At 38.6% G+C, this 21,346-nt stretch overlaps 2 protein-coding genes across 2 annotated transcripts; both read right to left on the bottom strand.

Moving 5' to 3' along the window:
- Positions 1–340: 340 nt before the first annotated feature.
- Positions 341–6,213, bottom strand: LOC126808486 (kelch-like protein 24). Its single transcript, XM_050533231.2, has 2 exons — positions 5,174–6,213; positions 341–2,888 (listed from the first exon to the last, which is right to left on the bottom strand). Exon 2 carries the CDS (start codon positions 2,853–2,855, stop codon positions 1,140–1,142), a length of 1,716 nt encoding a protein of 571 aa, XP_050389188.1. The 5' UTR covers positions 2,856–2,888; positions 5,174–6,213; the 3' UTR covers positions 341–1,139.
- Positions 6,214–7,185: 972 nt separating this feature from the next.
- On the bottom strand, positions 7,186–11,806 carry LOC126808488 (beta-1,3-galactosyl-O-glycosyl-glycoprotein beta-1,6-N-acetylglucosaminyltransferase-like). Its single transcript, XM_050533236.2, has 2 exons — positions 11,469–11,806; positions 7,186–11,172 (listed from the first exon to the last, which is right to left on the bottom strand). Exons 1-2 carry the CDS (start codon positions 11,482–11,484, stop codon positions 9,743–9,745), a joined length of 1,446 nt encoding a protein of 481 aa, XP_050389193.1. The 5' UTR covers positions 11,485–11,806; the 3' UTR covers positions 7,186–9,742.
- Positions 11,807–21,346: the final 9,540 nt, after the last annotated feature.

Raw genomic sequence — 21,346 nt, forward strand, 5'->3', positions numbered from 1 at the left:
GACGTAGAGACGGGAGGAGCGGAGACCGACGTATGGACTCAGTCGGGTTCAGCCGCTGCCGCGACAGGAGGAAGGAATGGTTGTCTTAATGTGCCATGTTAATGTTATCGTTTATATTCCCCATGTAGTTTAGTTCCTGTTGTATTTTTGTAGCTGTTTTATATAATGATGTAAAAAAAATCATATATCTACGAAATTGATATCTGTTATCACTAAGATAGTCTTACATTCGGTATAGTGAAACAATCATCCTAAGTGTTTCTTTGTAAAATATATCAAAGTTAAAATATACAATCATGTAGTAAGCACAAATTTCTTTAATTCAAAAGAAAACATTCGCTCAATGAATATTATGACGTCATTTATAAAATAACATTGGATATACAAGTAGTAAATTTACATTATATACAAAATCATCTGGATATATATTAGAAAGACACTAGTTAATTCATCTCAAAACGAATGGCATTAGAATATTTAGAATAAAATGTGTTTGGGTTTGTATCAGTGATTTAAGCAGACGAAAATGCATACCACAATTAAAAATCGCCAGTCAACAAAATATTCAAATCCCATATACGTTAACTTTGATGAACATAATCAATAAATGATTTCCCATGGTATATCAGTTATTCTGACCTGTCAAACTGACCCACAGCAAATATTCGGTTTGTCGCCACCGCTGTGAAATAGTTTGATGACGTCTGAATAAGACGAAGGATGAACAAAAGGCATTTAAAAATAGAACCGTCGACCAGTGATTCACAACCAGTGTGCCGCGAGATCTTCCTGAGTGTGCCGCGAGATCTTCCTGAGTGTGCCGCGAAATTTTGAACGGCACACTAAGAAAATTTCTCACTAAAGAAGCCAGCTATTTGAAACACTGCAATAAAGTAAGTTCATAGCTGTGTTTTTCTTTACATGTATTTAGTTTGGGTCACTCTATATGTCAATGACTAGTCTGTGTCTACGGTTGTATGCCGTCTATGACTTGCCATGTTTTTATTTTCAAAATTCAAATATTTTTCATATATATTTAGCCAGGTGTGCCGCTATTTTTTCATATGTTCCAAGGTTTGCCGTTGGCAAAAGATGGTTGAGAACCACTGCCGTAGATTGTCCAGTCAAGTCAGATTGTTCTATGTGTGCTCCCATTCATGTTTTAAATGTGTTTTCTTTATTACTATTTTAGCACATCCAAAGTTTGCTCTACTCGGAAGCGTTAAACCGTTTACTACTCCAATTACTTTCGTCTCGGGATCAAAGTTTAAACAATCTGTTTGGATTTCTTCTCCAGCTTCACCACCAACTATCAGAACACCACTGTGGTACGTCACGAGACCATATCGCCGTCTGCTAAAACAAGGAATCTTTTTAACAAGAACGCATTCCATGTCCTCGGTAAATTCTAGTAGGGACCCCTCTGTGCACAAGATGAACAAACGTCTGTTAAAGGCGATGCTGCGGCTGAGTTTGCAAGAAAATGGAAGGTTTCCGATCAACGTGCATGAGTGAGAACGTGTATCGAAACATTGGATACAAGATGACTCCGTGTCATCAGACAACAGTCCACCAAATATGAACACCTTCTCCTTTGACACAACCGATGACATAGAACGAACAGGTTTTACTAAATCAGCGACGCTTCGCCATGCTGATGTGGCTATTTGATATTCCTTAATTTCGCCAAGTGTCCGATTGCACTCCTCGCTAATTTTATCATCGTATCCACCCAATATAAAAATCGAGTCCCCAACTGCTACCATAGTATGTCGTCGTCGTCCTTGCATCATAGGCGGACATTTTTGCCATTCGTTATATTCAGCCCGATATCTTAAAAGATTGGACAATCTCTGGCTCCCACCAGAAACGTAAACATCGTTACCATGGACACAGCAAGCAAATTCTCTGCCCAGTTTGAAGGTGAGTGGTCCTAACTTAAACCATTTTTTATTTCTGATACTATAGCCAAGGACATCGGTAACCTTTTCTCCATTTAGCGTGTACCCTCCTAGAACCAATATGATTTCTTCATAAAGGGAATTTTTACGGAACGCAATTCTTGGCGAGGTGAACTCGTGGCGCCGTGATGGTAACATATGATAGCTTATAGCCTCCTTCACAATTTCCTGACAACGCTTATTTTCAGAAACAAATGGCCTGGATTCCACTTCATGAACGAGATATTCAGAACTAACTAACGGCAAACGAAGGACTTCAATTAGCGTTTGGACATAGACTTTCCTTGTATCGGCATCGGCCGCTAACCATGCAAAGACTGCATCACAAACGATCTCCTCGTTGCTAACCTTAAGATCATCGTGAGTTATCACGGAAAGAATTTCATCGATATCCAAACATTCAAAATCGTCCATTTTGCAAATGTGGACAAAATGTTCAAGGACATGCGAGAAGCATTTGATTTCTAACGTTTTGCAGCCGTGGGCCCTCGCTAGTTTCCACATACCGATACAGTTGTCAGCTGTTAAATGGGACATTAGAAACTGTTCACACATCAAGACTAAACTTGTCATTTGAAAAAGAGAAGACGACTTTAAAATCTCTTCTGCGTTTTCAATATTTATGTCACATTTTCCAGAATACATAAACAGGAGTATGTTTTCAAAATGTTTGGGTAGATGACCTTGAAGGAGAACTGTGTTGTCTTGACTCTCGCGCATACCGGAAGAAAACATGGCGTCGAAGTAAGGGGACATGGCTGCCAGAACGGTCTTGTGACAATGAAAAACCACCAATTTTACGTGAACCTCAATGTCAGTGTGTCTCTGTTCTTGGTATAATCTGTAAATGTTGTCACGTAGCAACAAGGCTACATCCGGTATCTTTATCTCCATGGTAACCAACACTATCGCTAGAGCCGCTAATTTCTGGAAATAAAAGATTCAAAGTTTATCACACGGTTATGATTATAAAATTTCATACATAATCAAACATAACCTTTATCCGATATTTTACAGATTAAAGACCCGACCACCAGACTAGCGAGCCAGCGTCTTACCCACTGAGCCACCGTGACTCCCCACAGACTAACGGTGCCTGCGTAGTTACACACTTACGGTACCGAATTCTCCATTATGGAATGTCTCAACCTCGGGGCATTTAAAGCCAGATAGCACCCACTGAGCTGACAAGCTAAGGTGTTGTTTAGTCGTTCGAATGACGCGAAAAGCAGAATGTGCTCGATCCATCCGATTACACTTTGGCGTGCATATACTAAAGAGTAGGCGAAAACGCCCCTGCCCACCCAACCTCCCCCCCCCCCCCTGCATTGTTCCTGTGTCCACAGTAAATAAAATTAACCTTAGTTCGAGGTGACTGGCTTCACAGAAATACATCTGACAGACAAAGAACCAGACACGCCTTTGTTGTTTTCATACGGAAGGCACATCAATAAACCTTTTATAAACAAAAACATAGAATGTTTCTGAAATCAATTATTGTTGTCGTGAAGAATAACAATAGTCGTCCTTTCCCCACTGTAATTATAACATGCTTTAGAAGATATCAGGTTAACAACAACACGTCAATAATTCAAATACATATGAGCTCAGACATATTATAAAGCTATGTCGTTTAAACATACTTATATAGTTAAAGAGAAAGCGAGCGGGAGAGAGAGAGAGAGAGAGAGAGAGAGAGATGGGGTATAACGTCCACTCGACACAAACTAGGTCATTTTTTTTTCGATTCCCCGGTTGTGTGTGACAAGGAGTAAGGTCGCCTGTCCAACCTCGTGGGTTTTCTCCGGGTCCTCCGGTTTCCTCTCACTGCTAATGACACCTACGCAAAAGCGAATTATTGAAATGAAATAGTCCTGTAATGACCTAGTTTGTGTCGAGTGGACGTTAAACCCCATTTCTATTGACCAACATCTCTCTTGTTTGTCCTTGTTGGTGATTGGTAGTACCGAAATGAAATGGGGTTTAACGTCCCACTGTTCTGCTCCTAACCTGGGCTAATGAAGACGGAGGTAGTACCGAAATACTTTAAAGGATTATAGACTTCCAAAATAAGGGTCGCTGTCACCGATATATGAAATAGTACCCACGCTAAAACTATAAGCTCGTGGTAGTGGACACCAAAGTGACGTATACAGGGCCACGTGAGTGACATGTTCGGTCCTTGGTGTCATGCATGTTTTCTCCTAAGCCTGCAAGTCTGTTTGGGCCACCTCCGGACACGGGCCCCCTGAGTTTTAGCCCCATTATATTATATAACTCGTAAGACATAGATATATAATTATAAATTCTGTTGTCGCAAATTAGACTAATTCTTACCAAATAAAATATTTATTGGCCTAGAGAAAATCATGGCTGTATATATTGATTTATTGATTGGTGAATTGGGAGAGGATCTAAGATCGTGACCACGACCGACTGCTAGAAAATGTTAAATAATGAATTAGCCCGAGTAACATATTATTTTCCTAATCGTATTTTATCCAACAAGATTCTGGGGGTCTTGTTCTGATGATGTTATGGTTATGATTTTCTAGTTCCCAGAGAGAATCTGATCGTTCACTATTGATATGCCCACGCAAATATATCAACAGCTTATTAAATGTCTAAATGAAATTATTGCTTATCACACGGTCGCCTTCATTAGCCCGTTTGGTGCAAAAATGAGAGACTTTAAACCCTATTTCGAGTCCGTTTCACATGGAATTGTAATAACAAAATAGACAATTTGACATCTAAGTGTTAGTAATGGGTTGGTTGGACTTCCTGTATTCTCTGTCCACGTCACGTCATGTTAATGTTAAACTATTATTTCTGCTCCTATAATGAAAACGGCCAGGGATCTTTTACGTGCACGCCAATGGATACATGGAAACTAGATTTTTCGTCACATCCGAACGACTAGACAGCTCACCTTGTCAGACCCTCCGTCCTGCACCACTGACAAGGGGAAACCACGTCGGAAAATCGCGATGAGCTGTCTCGGTCAATGCAGGGATCGAACACCCGACCTGCAGGCTAGCGAGCTAGCGTCTTACCCACTTAGCCACCGTGTCTCCCCGTATTGCTTTAAACAAAATGACTTTTAATCAAGCTTTAATTACAATCTCAATGGTATCTCGTTGGTTTTAATTTTTAAACCAATTATCTACATTATAACCAGCCATTATCGTATTAACAACTCTCGGTCTTACCTTTACAAATATTCCTCTTCAATCATGTCAAAACAATCAGCTATCACAAGACAGGTATTTCGTAACTTATTAACTCTTGTGGAATCGCAGACTGATGTATGTCTTGTTCATATCCTACGACATCCGATGCTGTTGCTAGGCGATAAACTATCATGGCGGCGAACAATGCCAGTATAGGGTAGAATTTACTGCTATGATGAACATTCGATTGTTTGATAAAGCTAGGAATCAATAACAGGAAACGATATAGTTGCGATTCATTGTTGTCGTTAAATTCCTGACAATAAAACAGTAAACAACAGATCAATAGAACAAGTCAATCAATTGATCTCGGCGCCGAGAAATTTAATTCAATGACCAATAGGGTAAAGAGTTAAAACAGGTGCGTGTTGTATCGCCGGTATCTTTTGTACTAGTTTAGGGTTAGTCTAATTAACTGCCATCATTAAACATGGCAGGTCTTTCTTCAGGCCTGAAATGTTATTTAAATTATTAACTAGAAATTAATTAACTTATCCAGACCATAATCAACTCTCAATGTCATCGTTAACCTGCGATATTTCCTGGATCAGGATCCGATTTGCTGTTCAACGCTCATTCATGATTAAATCAACAAATGGATAATCAAGACTATGTTTTTATCGTACCGACTTTAGTAATGATGATCGAGGTTAGACCCAAAATTCAATCGCTAAATTCTCGGTTCAGAGTGGTGTAATTTGACTGAAATTTTCAGCATATTCTATTTACACTATCTATTTTAACTATTATAGCGAGAACTGTCAGCTCTTTATCTAATCTCCCATAATGCACCTTTATTGTAGAGGTATAGGCATGCCACTTGCGCGCATTTATTGTAAAAGCTGTGGATACTATCGTTCTGACTGGATTTTTTTTTTTATCAATTCGAGGAGAGATTGTTCTTTCGGTTGTAACGAAGAATCCTGTTGAAATTCAAAAATGCTTCGATCTCAAATTTCAGAGTATTATTCCATTTACTTTCAAATTTTATGTAAGCTCGTGAAATAAAATGGCGTATACCGACCGTCCATCTTTTCTGCACCGACTGGTTAATATTCAGCACGTGTCAACATCCTACGTAAATTTAACTATTATTTGCACGAACTGGTAGTTACATTTTACTATAATTGGCACGCAGTTACATTTTAAAATCACTAAAGTTCTTTTGTTAACGCCCAACGGGTTATTACCTACAAATTGATCTCTGCATAAATTGACTGCTGAGAATGAATAAACAAAAATTAATATTAAATAAAATGTAGCACACGCCGAAAATCAATTTACTTAATTTACTTAAATCACGAGAAATTTGAGATCGCCGGAATGTGGCTTTGAAAAAGCTAGGGCCTGTACAAAGAGAGAGAGAGAGAGAGAGAGAGAGAGAGAGAGAGATGTGGTTTTACGTCCACTCGACACAAACTAGGTCATTAGGAGACTAACACATGGTTCATTTTTATTTCAATAATTCGCGTGTGCGTAGGGGTCTTTAGCAGTGGGAGGAAACCGGGGGACCCGGAGAAAACCCGGGAAATCGAAACCACGCCAGTTGACTTAATGAGAGACCTTATGATACAGCGCGCACGTGCTAACCATTCGCCATCCAACAACACTACAGTTCTGTGGAAGACGCAACAATATACTAAGGACGGTTGACACGTGAACATCAATGAATCGACATGGTGTCAGGAGGGCCTGAGTATCAGAGTCACTGGAAGGCGCATTGTAATGATGAGCATGAACAAGGATATCACAAGCGGCCATGCAGAAGCTTATCTCCCCCCAATCTGTTTCACAGAGTATTACGAAAGTCTTCTAATATCTCTGTAAAAGGTGACTGCCTTCAACACATGACGTCATATCACGCGGGGTCAATCATTGGCTCAATGGCGCGTGCATTGTTTACATAAGACGTTACTGATTCGAGCAGAATGGCGCCTTTTACTCGTTTTAATACCCATTTACACTAAAATAGGAAATAATTGTAACCTACAAATATTTCAAATGTCTTTATTTATTTTTCTAATACATAAAAAAAAATGTTTTAGAATTTAATTTGTCGAAGGAAAAAAGCTAATATTTGTGGCTCATTAATTAAGTCGCATCGATGTCATCCTTATCAGTGATTGTCGCAGCCTAGCGAATATTCACTGCGGATCAGTCTGATCTCCTCCATGTAACAGAATCGGAATGTTGATACATTATCCGACATGGTCGAACGCTGCCAGCTTCTTGCACTACTCTGCAGGGTCCACATGGGTTAACAACTGACACCGTGCTCTCCCAGACTATGTGTCAGACAGCGTAATGTTGGACGGTTACTGACATTTGATTTGAATTAAACCCTTGTGCAGCAAAGTTTCATTGTAAATTTGCTTTGATCCATGTCGTATGCTGGTAAATCCACAGGCTAAAATCATTTCAATTTTTTACATAAGCTGCATTTTGTCTAGACAGCATTTCCAGTCGTGTGTATTCATTGTGGGAACGGGGTTTTTATTTCCGATTATCTATTGTCTGTATGCTAGGATACCTTGATAATGCGTTGGAAATAATGTGCCTCGGGAATATTATATAGACAGGGCCAGGTTCCTAGAAAATTCTTAAAGTAAGCACAAAGTTATGCTTCACTTTTTTTTCTTACGTAAGAAACTTATAAAAATACCGTCCCTAGAAAATTCTCAAGACCATTCTTACGTAAGCACAAGTCAAGTATAAGTCTAAGCACATTGTGACTGGTAAAGTTTACCATAAACTGAGACTACGATGCTCTTTAAAGTCATAAAAACAACTTTGGTATGCGAATTACGTCATAAATTTGTCGTCTGCTTCATTGACGTCATATATATATATATATATATATATATATATATATAAATATATGGTTGATTTAGATGTATTTGACATGTCCCCTATACACATATAAAATGTGCCACAAGATAAAAAAAAAACGCAGACACATACAAACTAAGTGAATAATTGTGAGAGCGCCTGATCTTAAAGTAGCCTGTGTGTTTGTAGCCTATTCTTTACTAATTGGCAAATAAATAAAATGGTTTCAGGGTTGAAGCGAAATTTTCTATAGCATTCTTAATTTCTTCTGGAGAAGGATTTTCTCTGTCTTATAATTGTCTCTCTGGTATCAAAAGGTGTCGGAAATGCCGTCGAATAACTCTAAGGTCAGCCATCTTTTTGTAGCAGAAACAGACTTAAGGTTGGTAAGCAAGCCGTATACCTTGCTTGGGACTTGTGCTTAGATTGACTATGTTTAAGAACGAAGTTGTGCTTAAGTTTTTTCTTGGAACGCATAATAACTTTCTTGTGCTTACAATGAAGTCTACTTAAAATCTAAGCACAAGAACGTTCTTAAGAATTTTCTGGGAACACAAAATAAGGTAAGTTTACTTAAATGCAAAGTCTACTTAAATCTAAGCACTAGAACGTGCTTAAGAATTTTCTAGGAATCGGGCCCAGGGGCGGTAATGCGCATTTAATATCTCTATACTATAACAATTGAAGAATCCAGGGGAAGAACGATCTAAGTCACATTTTTGTCTTTTCTCATAAAAGGCAAAACAGACTTTTGGACGAGAATGCTTGACGCGAACAGAACAACTAGTGGGTTTAATTACAGCTTCAAAATGATGTTTAATACGAATCATAATTACCAGTACAACAATTCTCTTCCACTTTTCAGCCAAATTAAGGTCAAATAAAGGGTACGGTGGACTTGTATTTGTCCGGGAGGCCATTTTAGAAGGGCCTTGGTTCGATGTGACTCCGATCGTTTTTACCTGAAATTGATTGTTCCAGAGAAAGCTTATACAATTTCCTACCAGATGGCGCCATTAACTGGGATTCGTTCTTTCCCGGGGCCCTTCAATTGTTTCTCATTAAATATACAGTACATATTCGATTTATTTTAATGGCTTAAACATTTACAAGGGTTTAGACATTGTCATTCATGGCAGGGTTGGGTGGTAAGTGAAATGAAATGAAATGAAATGGAGCACGGCATAGAAGTGAATTATAGTTGATCAATAATTACTTAAATGTATGTGCTTGGGGGTAAGGCATTCAATACTGGAGGGGGGGGGGACATCAGAGAGAGTCGGGGATTTAACGTGCACTCGGCACATACTAAGTCATTTCGGAGAAAATTCACATGGTTGGACAGGCGACCCTACTCCTTGTCACGTACAAGTGGGGGAATCGAAGCCACACCACTTGACTCAATGTCAGATCTTATGATACAACACGCAATGAAGATGAGAATCTGCCAATAGTTTTAAAACCCGCCACGAAAACGCCTTTAAATAATAATAATAATGGATTTGTACATCGCCTCGTATCCAAAAGTTTGCTTACTGATGCTGAGTCTGTCACATTTACGACAGTTTCCCATCATCTTCACTGAATATGTGTGTTTTAGCAAGGATTTGAATGTACACAATGATTTTGCATCCTTAATATATGATGGTAGCTTGTTCCACAGTTTAGGAGCAGCAACAGAAAAGCGTTCGCAAACACTCTAAACCCATGACGCCCCCTTCACGTAGCTCTTGAGTGTCTACCATCAACATGAGGAACATGATAGTAAAAATACCAGTTGAAATTGTCTAAATTTTGACTAAATGTCCGATTATACAGCGATTCTTCTAAACAGTCAATTACTACTTGGTCAAATTCCTCATCAAATTTATTAGCAGCAATATTTGGTTGTATCAACAACCATGATAGTTCATGGATGCTATAAATACAAACAGATCGTACATATCTGCCCACACACTGATGGTTCTTTGTCCAGGTCCATGTCACAGCTTTGGAAATAAAATTATTCCTTCGTTGCTCAACAAAACGATAACTCCTTTGCAAAAAATTACCTGGGGCTTCTGGTAAAGATGAAAGCGACGGCCAGATCAGTTCCTCTGGAGCATAAACATCCGCTGCCCAGTTTATTAATTCTTTCGCGATTTTACTATTTAATGTAAAGTTCACAAAGCCACGAGTGAAACAACCGTACATGCTTCCCTTTCTGATGGTATTTGTCTTGGCAGAAAACCGATCAGGTATTGGACTTTTGGCTTTGTTTGTTCCTAAAAGGAATCCTCGTTCAGGAGATCGTTCATGGACAAATTTAAATCTTTTGTAATCTTTTAAAGGAAATATATACGATTCTATGTCATTGGCGCCCTTTAAGATTTTTAATATTTTCACTATTTCTAAATTAGTTTTCAGGACAAATTCTTGGCCACTTAAATTAATGTAATATTTCCATTCAGAATTAACTTCCAGGAGTTTCTTCATGCACATTAGATCAGTTTGCATCATATCAATAGACGTGTACATCACGTCCAATCTTTCTTCTAAAACGTACACATTATTAAAACAGGAGCCGATGTTTTTTATAGTCTCGAATATTCCAGGTTTTGCTTTCTTATCCACGTGAATACAATACACGTTTTGGGGCCGCCATATTGTTCTTAGCAACTGCTCGGCTTGTCGGACACTTCTGTGCATCTTAATTGAAAATGCTACGGGAAAGTCCCTTTCTTCTTTTGTAACTGGCCACGACGTGTATCCATGAAATTCTTTTAATCCGGAACAGTCTTTACTCAGTAATTCCAAGCTACAGGTTTTGTGAGAAGCGGGCGCCTGATACCCTGCAACCCGATTAATATAGGGGACGTCATTAACAAATAGCCTCCTGCAGTTAATGTGATTCTCGGCTACAGTGGAGAACCAGCAATGTCCATCTTCGCTCCTTGTATTACGAATGGGAACTTTGGATATCGTATTCTGTGCAAGCGGCGCTTCATTTTGAAAATTTTGGCTTACAATCTGTTTCTCTTGGCCCAATTGACCTATACCAAGCATCGCTTTGTCATATTGCTGATTACAGTTCATAAATATTACCAATAACGAAAGGGGTAATAAAATCAAAATGACGTAACGAGACCGATTTCTTCGGATAAGGTGCGCTGCAAAGTATAATGAAAAATTAGTTGATTACGAAACAAATCCAAACAGAAAGGATGGACACAGTGAAAGCAAATGCTAAGCCTTGATGTACCGTTTGTTTGTTTTTTTGTTGTTGTTTTTTTTTTTTTTTTTAACAAATTACAGATTTCAACTAGATGTTTTACATGTATAATTAAAAAGTGAAAAACAGACGGACGAATGACTTCGACTGTTTGTCCATTCCCAGTTATAACTATACGATCCATTTTGAAATTGTAAGATTGGTAAATTTATTATTTAAAGAAAACAAACTTACCCATGAACCTTAACATGATTTTTTGATGATTAAGCCAACGTGTCCCGCCTGTATATTATAATTATTTAGATTACGACGCGCGCATGCTTTGATTTCTATACTAAATGACCAGCTGTGTCGTGATATTGAATCTAACACATGGTTTAATTTTATTTTAATAACTCGCTTGAGAAAAACCACAAGGCTGGACAAGCGAATGTACTTCTTGTCGCGTACATGCGGGTGATCGAAGCCACGCCATTTGACTCAATGACAGACCTCATTATGCAACCCCCAACCCCCCAATGATGCAATGAATATCAGAATCTGTCAAATGTCAATAGTGTTAAAATTAAAACCCGGCACGATAACGTCTTTTTATAACAGGGTTCGCAAACACTCTAAACCCAGGCAGTCTTCGCGAGCTCAAGTAGCAGGCACTCCCTATCCTTGGACAAATTCGGGGGAATGGGGAGCAACTGAATGCGAGCAGTGAGACGACCAGGTGGGGAACATTGAAGTTACAATTTCATATTTTGTAAGAAAGTCAAAACATAATTATTTCTATGTCTTTTGCTCAATAGGTTGCCAGCTTACTATTATACGATCATAGGTGTCATTCTCACACTTAAAACTCATTCACACCGGAAATAATAACACAATTACCTCCCTTGTTTTCTATTCTCCACCATGGAGTAGTTATCTCCAAACGTTGGAATTTGAAGATGAAAATGAAATTTTTGCCACTTTATCAACTGCCCATAGTGAATTATAGGATTAATAGGATTATCCTTTAACAAGGCAGGACTGTTTATAGATACCATCTATTCTAAGGCTTTATTTTAATAAATTTTAAAAATATAACTTAAAAATATGAAATTGCAACTTTAATAGCGATAGGACTAAAAACAGCGCCGGCTTCGTTCACATGTGCCGTTCCAAACGAGAAGAATGATATTTGACCCGAGAGATCCTTCATTAGGAGGTTAGCCGAGACGGACGAGGAGGTGAGAGACCAGCACGAACACAGGCGCCTAATAAAGATCTCCTCGCGCAGAAGACTCTCATGAATTACAGCTGTTCATTAGTGACAGATTACTGAGCGAGTACGAAATATCCGACCCTCCCAGATATCTTATGTTCTTTTTTGAAAGATGCCGGTTTGGGGCATATGTTATAACTATGATATGTTATAACGGACGAGGTGAGGGACCAGCACGAACACAGGCGCCTAATAAAGATCTCCCCGCGCAGAAGACTCACATGAATTACAGCTGTTCATTAGTGACAGAGTACGAAATATCCGACCCTCCCAGATATCTTATATTCTTTTTTGAAAGACGCCGGTTTGGGGCATATGTTATAACTATTTATTTGAGGCCCACTATACGCCCACCTCCTACCCGCGCAACCATAAATATTTATTATTGGCCCAACCCCTACCTGCGCAACCATAGGCCCAAACCCTACCCGTGCAACCATAAATACGCCAAAGAAACGGAACTAATTCTGACCCTTTCAAGTAACCAAAAGCTGTAATACACATGGTGGTCCCCTTTCATTGTGGGGTTAGGGCAAGAAACTTCAGACCTTTCTTTCAAAACATTATTTTATTACACATATTGAAATTGGGTTTGGGACCCCTCACCAAACACAGGTAACATACCTGTATATACATTAATAATGTATTACCTTATATTACACGTACAAATATGTAATTAAACAAACGTATATATATATAAGTAAAATTTATGTTGGCTAAATGAAACTACATAAATTGTGCTAACGTTTTCACAACCGACGTTGCTCTTCAGGCATTTATATATAAAATAAATAAAAGATTCTACTCTCAGGTAAAAGTATCTAGAAAAATGAGGTTTTTAGAAAGGAAAAACTAATTTCATCTTCGCTAGCGCTTTCACCCACTACGGGGATCATCAGGCATTTTTTCTTTCTAAAAACCTCATTTTTATATATTTATATATATATATATATATTATATGGTTAAAGACCCTCTTGATAGCTAGTGTCATATTCTCACCATCATCCGTATCGCAAAACAGCCGAGACGAAATCTTATATTATGTTTATTAAAAGATCTTTCCAGTCTGGTTAAAATACAGATCTATGTTTCGTTTCGTTTTTTTTTATACTTTCGATGGGTTCTACTACATGAAGATCTGTCCGGTTGTAGTGGAAGGTCACGTCAGGGGGTCATGCGAGCGACTTTTGATCCTATGACGTCAGACATTTGATTAACCAATCAGCGTTGATGTTTCTAGAGGGTTACCCACAGTTCTGTGCACCTAACACCAAGAACTCGCCGTAACAGACCGTTTCATTGGCTAATCCCTCACATTATTCAGAACGCGGGTTATATAACAACTCTTCCAGACCCTAGTGTAGTAAAGACAAGTAAAACAAAATTTTGAACTATAAAAAACGAAACGAAATAGGGTCCGTGTTTTAATCTGAATGGATCACGCAGTAACAACAGACTGGCCAGCGCTTAAAACATGGGTTACGGTCCTGTGTAAAACATGGATGTCCGTCAACTACTTTTATTGTGTGTAATTATATGTTAAATAAATACTGTTTTAATCGACTACTTTCATCTTGGAGGGTTGGAGGGCCGAATGGTTAGCGCGTGCGCGCTATATCATAAGGTCTGTCATTGAGTCAATTGGCGTGATTTCGATTCCCCGGTTGTACATGACAAGGAGTAGGGTCGTCTGTCCAACCTCGTGGGTTTTCTCCGGGTCCTCCAGTTTCCTCCCACTGCGAAAGATCCCTACGCGCAAGCGAATTATTGAAATAAAATTGAACCATATGTTAGTCCCGAAATGGCCTAGTTTGTGTCGAGTAGGTGTTAAACTCTCTCTCTCTCTCTCTCTCTCTCTCTCTCTCACACACACACACTTTTATCTTAACTTACTATCACAACAGCGAGTAAGAATGTCTTGGAAAGAGCCAGACACTTCGAACACAGAATGAACGTTTGACGAATGACAGTTTAACCAGGGCCCTTATTCACGAAAACTTAAACTAAGATACAATCGAAATTTTAAGAAATACTGCAATTCGATTGGCTGACCAATATGCAAATTGGATATATGCAAATTGATTTTACTGGTCAGCCAATCGAATTGCAGTATTTCTTAAAATTTCGATTGTATCTTAGTTTAAGTTTTCGTGAATAAGGGCCCTGGGTTGAATAATTTCATCAATCTCTGCCATCAACATGAGGAACATGATAGTAAAAATACCAGTTGAAATTGTCTAAATTTTGACTTAACGTGCGATTATACAGCGATTCTTCTAAACAGTCAATTACTATTTGGTCAGATTCCTCATCAAATTTATTAGCAGCAATGTTTGGTTGTATCAACAACCATGATAGTTCATGGATGCTATAAATACAGACAGATCGTACATATTGTCCTACACAACGATGTGCTCGTGTCCACTTCCATGTCACAGCTTTCGATATAAAATTGTGATTCACTTGGCTAATGTATTTATAACTGTCCTGTAAAACATTTCCAGGAGCTTCTGGTAAAGATGAAAGTGAAGGCCAGATCAGTTCTTCTGGAGCGTACATGTCCGCTGCCCAGCTAATCAGTTCCTTAGCTATTTCACTATTTAATACAAAATCGACAAATCCTCTGGTGAAAGATCCGTACATACTCCCCTTTCTTAAAGTCCTTGTTTTAACTGAAAACCGAGACGGTATTGGGCTCTTTAGGGTTTCGGTTTTCAGAAGTATGCCCTGTTCGGGAGATCGTTTGTGAACGTATTCAAAACGAATGTATTTGTTAGCCGAATATGGGTACGATTCTATATCATTTGCTCCATTAAGGATTTTCAAAATTTTCACAACTTCCAAGTTGGTTTTCAAAATATATTCTTGGCCAGCAAAATTAATGTAATATTTCCATTCAGAATTTGCTTCCAGGAGTTTCTTCATGCACATTAGATCTGTTTGCATCATGTCAATAGACGTGTACATCACGTCCAACCTTTCTTCTAAAACGTACACATTATCAAAACAGGAGCCGATGTTTTTTATAGTCTCGAATATTCCAGGTTTTGCTTTCTTATCAACGTGAATACAATACACGTTTTGGGGCCGCCATATTGTTCTTAGCAACTGCTCTGCTTGTTCGACAGCTTTGTGCATCTTAATAGAAAATGCTATAGGAAAGTCTTTTTCTTCTTGCGTAATTGGCCACGCGGTGTATCCATGAAATTCTTTTAATCGAGAGCAATCCTTGACCAGAAAGTCTAAGCTACATGTTTTCGCAGAGGCGAACACCTTAGTACTTGCTATTTTTGAAATGTAAGGCTTGTCATTTATAAACAGTCGTTTGCAGTTTATGTGCCTTTCTGCTAGAGTGGAGAACCAACAACTGCCGTCTTCGTTCCATGTATTCCGAACTGGAACTTGTGGTCTCTGGTCATGTTGATTGCTCTCTTCGCCTCGTGCATCTCGAATGGACATTAAAGGCTCCTCGTGTTGATTAACTGAACCGGTTATTTGTTGATCTTGGCCTTGTTTACTAAATCTTAGCGATATGCCCAGCAACAGAATGGGTAACAGGAAAAGGACCACATAATAAAGTCGGATTGGACGGAGGGAGCAAACTGTAAAAAAAAAAAATTAAAAATACATTGGAAAAATTACTCAACGGCGTGTAACACAGATTAGCCGGTGCTCGCTCAAGAACTAAATCCGCCAAAAGGTTGGTGCCAAACTGTGTGCCAATGTACTGTTTTGGGGGCGTGGCTTCACATTCCTAAATTATCTACTTGGTTATTTTAATTTATTAGTAATATAGTAACAATCTAAATATTAAACAGTCATGGGGATCACGTGGCTAAGTGGGTAAGACGCTGACACGCTAGCCTGGAGGTCGATTGTTCGATCCCTGCCTTGGCCGATAAAGTTCATCCAGATTTTCCGGCGTGGTTTCCCATTGTCAGTGATGCAGGACGGAGGACCTGACAAGGACAGCTGTCTAGTCGTTCGAATGGGACGAAAAACCGAGGTCCCGTGTACATATTATCGTGCACGTAAAAGATCCCTTGACAGTTGGAATTCGATATAAGAGTAGGCCGTAGTGCCGCTGTCCGGGCAAACTTTCCCTCATAGCACACTGTATGGCGTATGCCCGTCTTCATTAGCCCAGTCGGAGCAGAACAGTAGGACTTTAAACCCCATTTCATTTCATTAAACAGTCATACTACAATCCAAATCTCGTCAGATGAACTCTTTAATGTCACTGTTTTAAAATTCACAACTCAAAGTCCTGGACAGCAATTTGATCGTGTAATTGCTCATGCGACCTGAACATCGTTTACAATGAAACTATGTCAAATGTCAATGTTGTAAAATATAAAGAAAATAACCCGAAACGTTATTCAACTGGACCTAATAATATTACATTGCATATGTGAAAACCCAGGAATAAAATGTAGAGTGTAGAATATACTAGGGTTAGTGCTAAATGATAAGGCCAGCTCAATTTGTCGTCATAAGAGAGAGAGAGAGAGAGAGAGAGAGAGAGATGGAGTTTAACGTCCACTCGACACAAACTAGGTCATTTCTGGACTAACACATGGTTTTAATTTCATTTCAATAATTCGCTTGCGCGTAGGGGTCTTTAGCAGTAGGAGGAAACCGGAGGACCCGGAGAAAACCCAAGAGGTTAGACAGGCGACCCTACTCCTTGTCACGTACAACCGGGGATTCGAAACCACGCCAGTTGACTCAATGACAGACTTTATGATACAGCGTGCACACGCTAACCATTCAGCCATCCAACACCCCATTTTTCGTCATAGGTCAGGAGTTGTAAACAGAGCTGACGCTAATCCCAACACTAACCCTAACCCTGGCCCTTGCTTACCCTAATCCTAACCTACAATCTCGCCAACAATCACGTGCCCTAACCTTATTGACATCACAGCGACCTTGACAAAAATTGAGCTGGCTTTAACGAAAAGATTTGGCAATATACTAGAATTTAAGTAAAATACAACTTTCTAATCGTACCCACACTTTATAAACTTCGTAAACAAAAACACTTACATAAACGCCTTCCCATGATTTTCTGCGATATCATCTCGGTGGAAGCGGACGTTAAATAAAGCTATTTCACACACATTAACGTGTGGAAATCGACTGTTCACGTGTGAGTTGACTGTACTGATTTCTATAACAATTTTATGTTGTTATTCATAGTTTCAACAGTCCATTCTTCTTAGTGGGGGTTTTCTAGCTTGAATTCAAACATAATAAATCAACTGTTTTTCCATCAATATTCAACACGTGCGTTGCCGTGGATATAAGAGTAAATATGAATAAAAGGTCAATGACTGTGAGCCTTAAGTTTAAAATCGATAACAGTCATAGTGAAATAAATAATTATTTGCTTGCGGTTTGGCTTTTTGGTTTGTTTTTTTTAATCTGCGATGTTATATTTCAAGAACGGAATATATAAGTTTCATTGTTAGCATATATTACATAATCGTTCTAGAATATTTAAAGTGGCTAGGTCAATATCATCCAAAATCTTCGACATTGAAAACACGATTTTGTTTTGCAATTTAAATCAGCATTGGTGTTGTGGTCTTACCTGGAAAAGATGGGCTTTTGGTATCCAATATTTAGAACAAAATAAACAGTTTACCATTGGTACACGAATCGTGTACCATAATGCGTTTCAGCGCCATTTGTAACAAGGTGCTCAAAGAATGAGGCTAGACATATTCCACAAGTCATGTCAAACGGTGATGCCATATTCTTATTTGGAGAGCATGCGCAATATATACTATCGGTGTAGACTGGAATAACCAGACGCTAGAAACTGTCTTTCGGTTGAGACTTCTGGCGTATTTCGCCGAACATAACTGATGACAATCCACAGTAAAACGGAAACGATTGAATGTAAAACAGTTTATATAAATTCATATTACATTATTATATGTGTTGCGACCCATTTGTGCCAATTTCTAGGCCCAAAAAATTAGCGATTTAGCTCCTTTAAATTAAGTAACGAACAGGCAAAATCCAAGGCCACACTTTAGAAGATTCCATTGCACGGGATTCATTGGAAGTGGTGCTGCTGTCCGCCAGACAAAATAGGCTTAATTTTTGGTAGAACACATAATAGCACTATTTATACCTTTTTGAACTTTTGACATTCTTTCGTATTCGGATTTAAAGTAGGTACGTCTCTAACTCAATATCATCCAAAATCTTCGACATTGAAAACACGATTTATTTGTCGGTTTAAATCAACATTGATGTTGTGATCTTACCGGGAAAAGGTGGTCTTCTGATATCCAATATTTAAGACAGAATAAACATTTTACAATTGGTACACGAATCGTGTACCATAATGCGTTTCAGCGCTATTTGTAATAAGGGACTCGAAAAACGAGACTAGGCATATTCCACAAGTCATGTCAAACGGTGACGCTATATTCTTATCTGGAGAGCAAGTCCAATAAATAATATCGGCGTAGACTGGAATAACCAGACGCTATTGAAATTCGATTGAGAATACAGGAGTATTTCGCCGAACCTAACTGATTAAAAATTACAGTAAAAACAGAAACGATTGAATGTAAATCAATTTATATACATTCATGTTACATTATTGTATACGTTGCGACCCATCTGTGTCAATTTCTAGGTCCAAAATATTAGCGACTTAGCTCCTTTAAATAGTTTAGAGCGTAGACTCAGATTGGATTTCTCTTTTTGGCGAGATATTGACCGCGTATCGCTAATATTTGGGACCTAAGAATAGACACAAATGGGTCGCAATACATGTAATATGAATGTATATAAACTAATTTACATTCAATCGTTACTGTAATTTCTAATCAGTTATCTTCGGCGGAATACTCCAGAAGTCTCAATCGAATGGCAAGCTCTAGCGTCTGGTTATTCTAGTCTACACAGATAGTATTTATTGCGCATGCTCTCCAAATAAGAATATGTTGTCACCGTTTGACATGACTTGCGGAAGATGTCTAGCCCCGTTCTTTGAGTCCCTCGTTACAAATGGGGCTGAAACGCATTCTGGTACACGATTCGTGTACCAATGGTTAAATGTTGGTTTTGTCTTAAATATTGGATATCAGAAGCCCATCTTTTCCCGGTAAGATCACAACATCAATGTTGATTTAAATTGACAAGTAATTCATGTTTTCAATGTTTTATTTAGATTAACACAAAAATTCAGCTACATTAGGTTAAGTCTATATGTAGCAGACATCTCCAAAGTTTCAAGTCTGTACCACAAAAACTCTTTGTTTAACTGGCGCTCAAAAAATGTGCTCTAAATGAGCTCCCCGGTGCTGCAAGCACATTTGGATCCGGCGGGCAAAATTCTCGATGACCCTCCCACATTCTTCCCTTGGGATCGCTTTTATTGCTGCGGTGATTGCTGCCTTCAGATCAGGGATAGTCTGGGGGTTATACGGGTCACAATTCTATGGAATACAATTACTGCTTTTTACTGAGCGACGTTTCGACTAGGCTTCTCTAGTCATTATCAAGCCATACACCCTGTCCTTAAGGTATCCCCACAGATAAAAATCTGGGGCGTTCAAGTACGGTGAATGCGGCGACCCCTCCGGGTCACACCTGCGGCTGATCAGTCGGTCAGGGAAACGGTGCTGTAGCCATGCCAATGATTCGTTTGAGGTGTGGGGGGTGGCACCATCCTGCTGGAACCACTGGAGGTCCCTGACGACCCCTCTTCGTTATTCAAGTTTAGGTGATGAACGCTTTTTTTGTGTCACCCGGTACTTTAAATCCTGGTATTGCAGAAACTGTATGGTGTGCGTAATTAATTCTCTTAAAGAAATAAACTAATACATAAATTATATTTTCCCATATCCGATACAGCAACGCGAATCAATATATCACTATCTAAATAGGGCGTTCATTATAGAGTTACAACAGCTTGGACATAGGCCTATTTGAATTTTAAATACAGTGTCAAAATATGAATTAAAGGAGCTAAATCGCTCATATTTGGGACCTAGAAATGAACACAAATGGGTCGCTACGCATATAATAATGTAATATGAACGTAAATAAATTGATTTACATTTAATCATTTCCGTTTTTACTCTAATTTCAAATCAGTTATGTTGAGCGGAATAGCGTCTGGTTATTCCAGTCTATACCGATAGTATTTACTGCTCATGCTCTCCAGATAAGAATATTGCGTCACCGTTTGGCATGACTTGTGGAATATGTCTAACCTCGTTCTTCGGGTCCCTTGTTACAAATGGCGATGAAACGCATTATGTTACACGATTCGTGTACCAATGGTAAAATGTTTACTTTGTATTAAATATTGGATATCAAAAGCCCATCTTTTCCCAGTAAGATGACAACATCAATATTGATTTAAATTGACAAATAAATCGTGTTTTCAAAGGCTTTGGATGTCATTGAATTAGAGACTTAGCTACTTTAATGATGGTAATAATGATTTTAAGTATTGAATTACGATAATAATTTGAAATAATTCTCGTCGCAAGATCGATTAACGTATTAAAATGTTTTTTCTGCTTCAGTCTTATATTTTTCGTGTTTTCTCCAGAGTTTGTGTACGGAGCTTGGGACGTGCAGGGCACAAAAACAGTTAAAATAATAAAAAAAAGTTATGGCACTTAAAGGGACAATAACACTCTTGCTGGCTTGAAAGCTCCAGAAAATAAATAATATCTCTATCTAAGTACTAGATGTTTAAGTGTCCTACCTGTTGTGTAAATTATCCATTACATCCTATTTTACTTGTCCAGAGGGTTCGAAAATATTTTTAAATCGAAGTTTCATTTGAAAAGGTTTACGTTAGACGTTTCAAACCATT

The sequence above is a fragment of the Patella vulgata genome, chromosome 1 (assembly GCF_932274485.2).
Source record: "Patella vulgata chromosome 1, xgPatVulg1.2, whole genome shotgun sequence".
NCBI classification, from domain to species: domain Eukaryota; kingdom Metazoa; phylum Mollusca; class Gastropoda; family Patellidae; genus Patella; species Patella vulgata.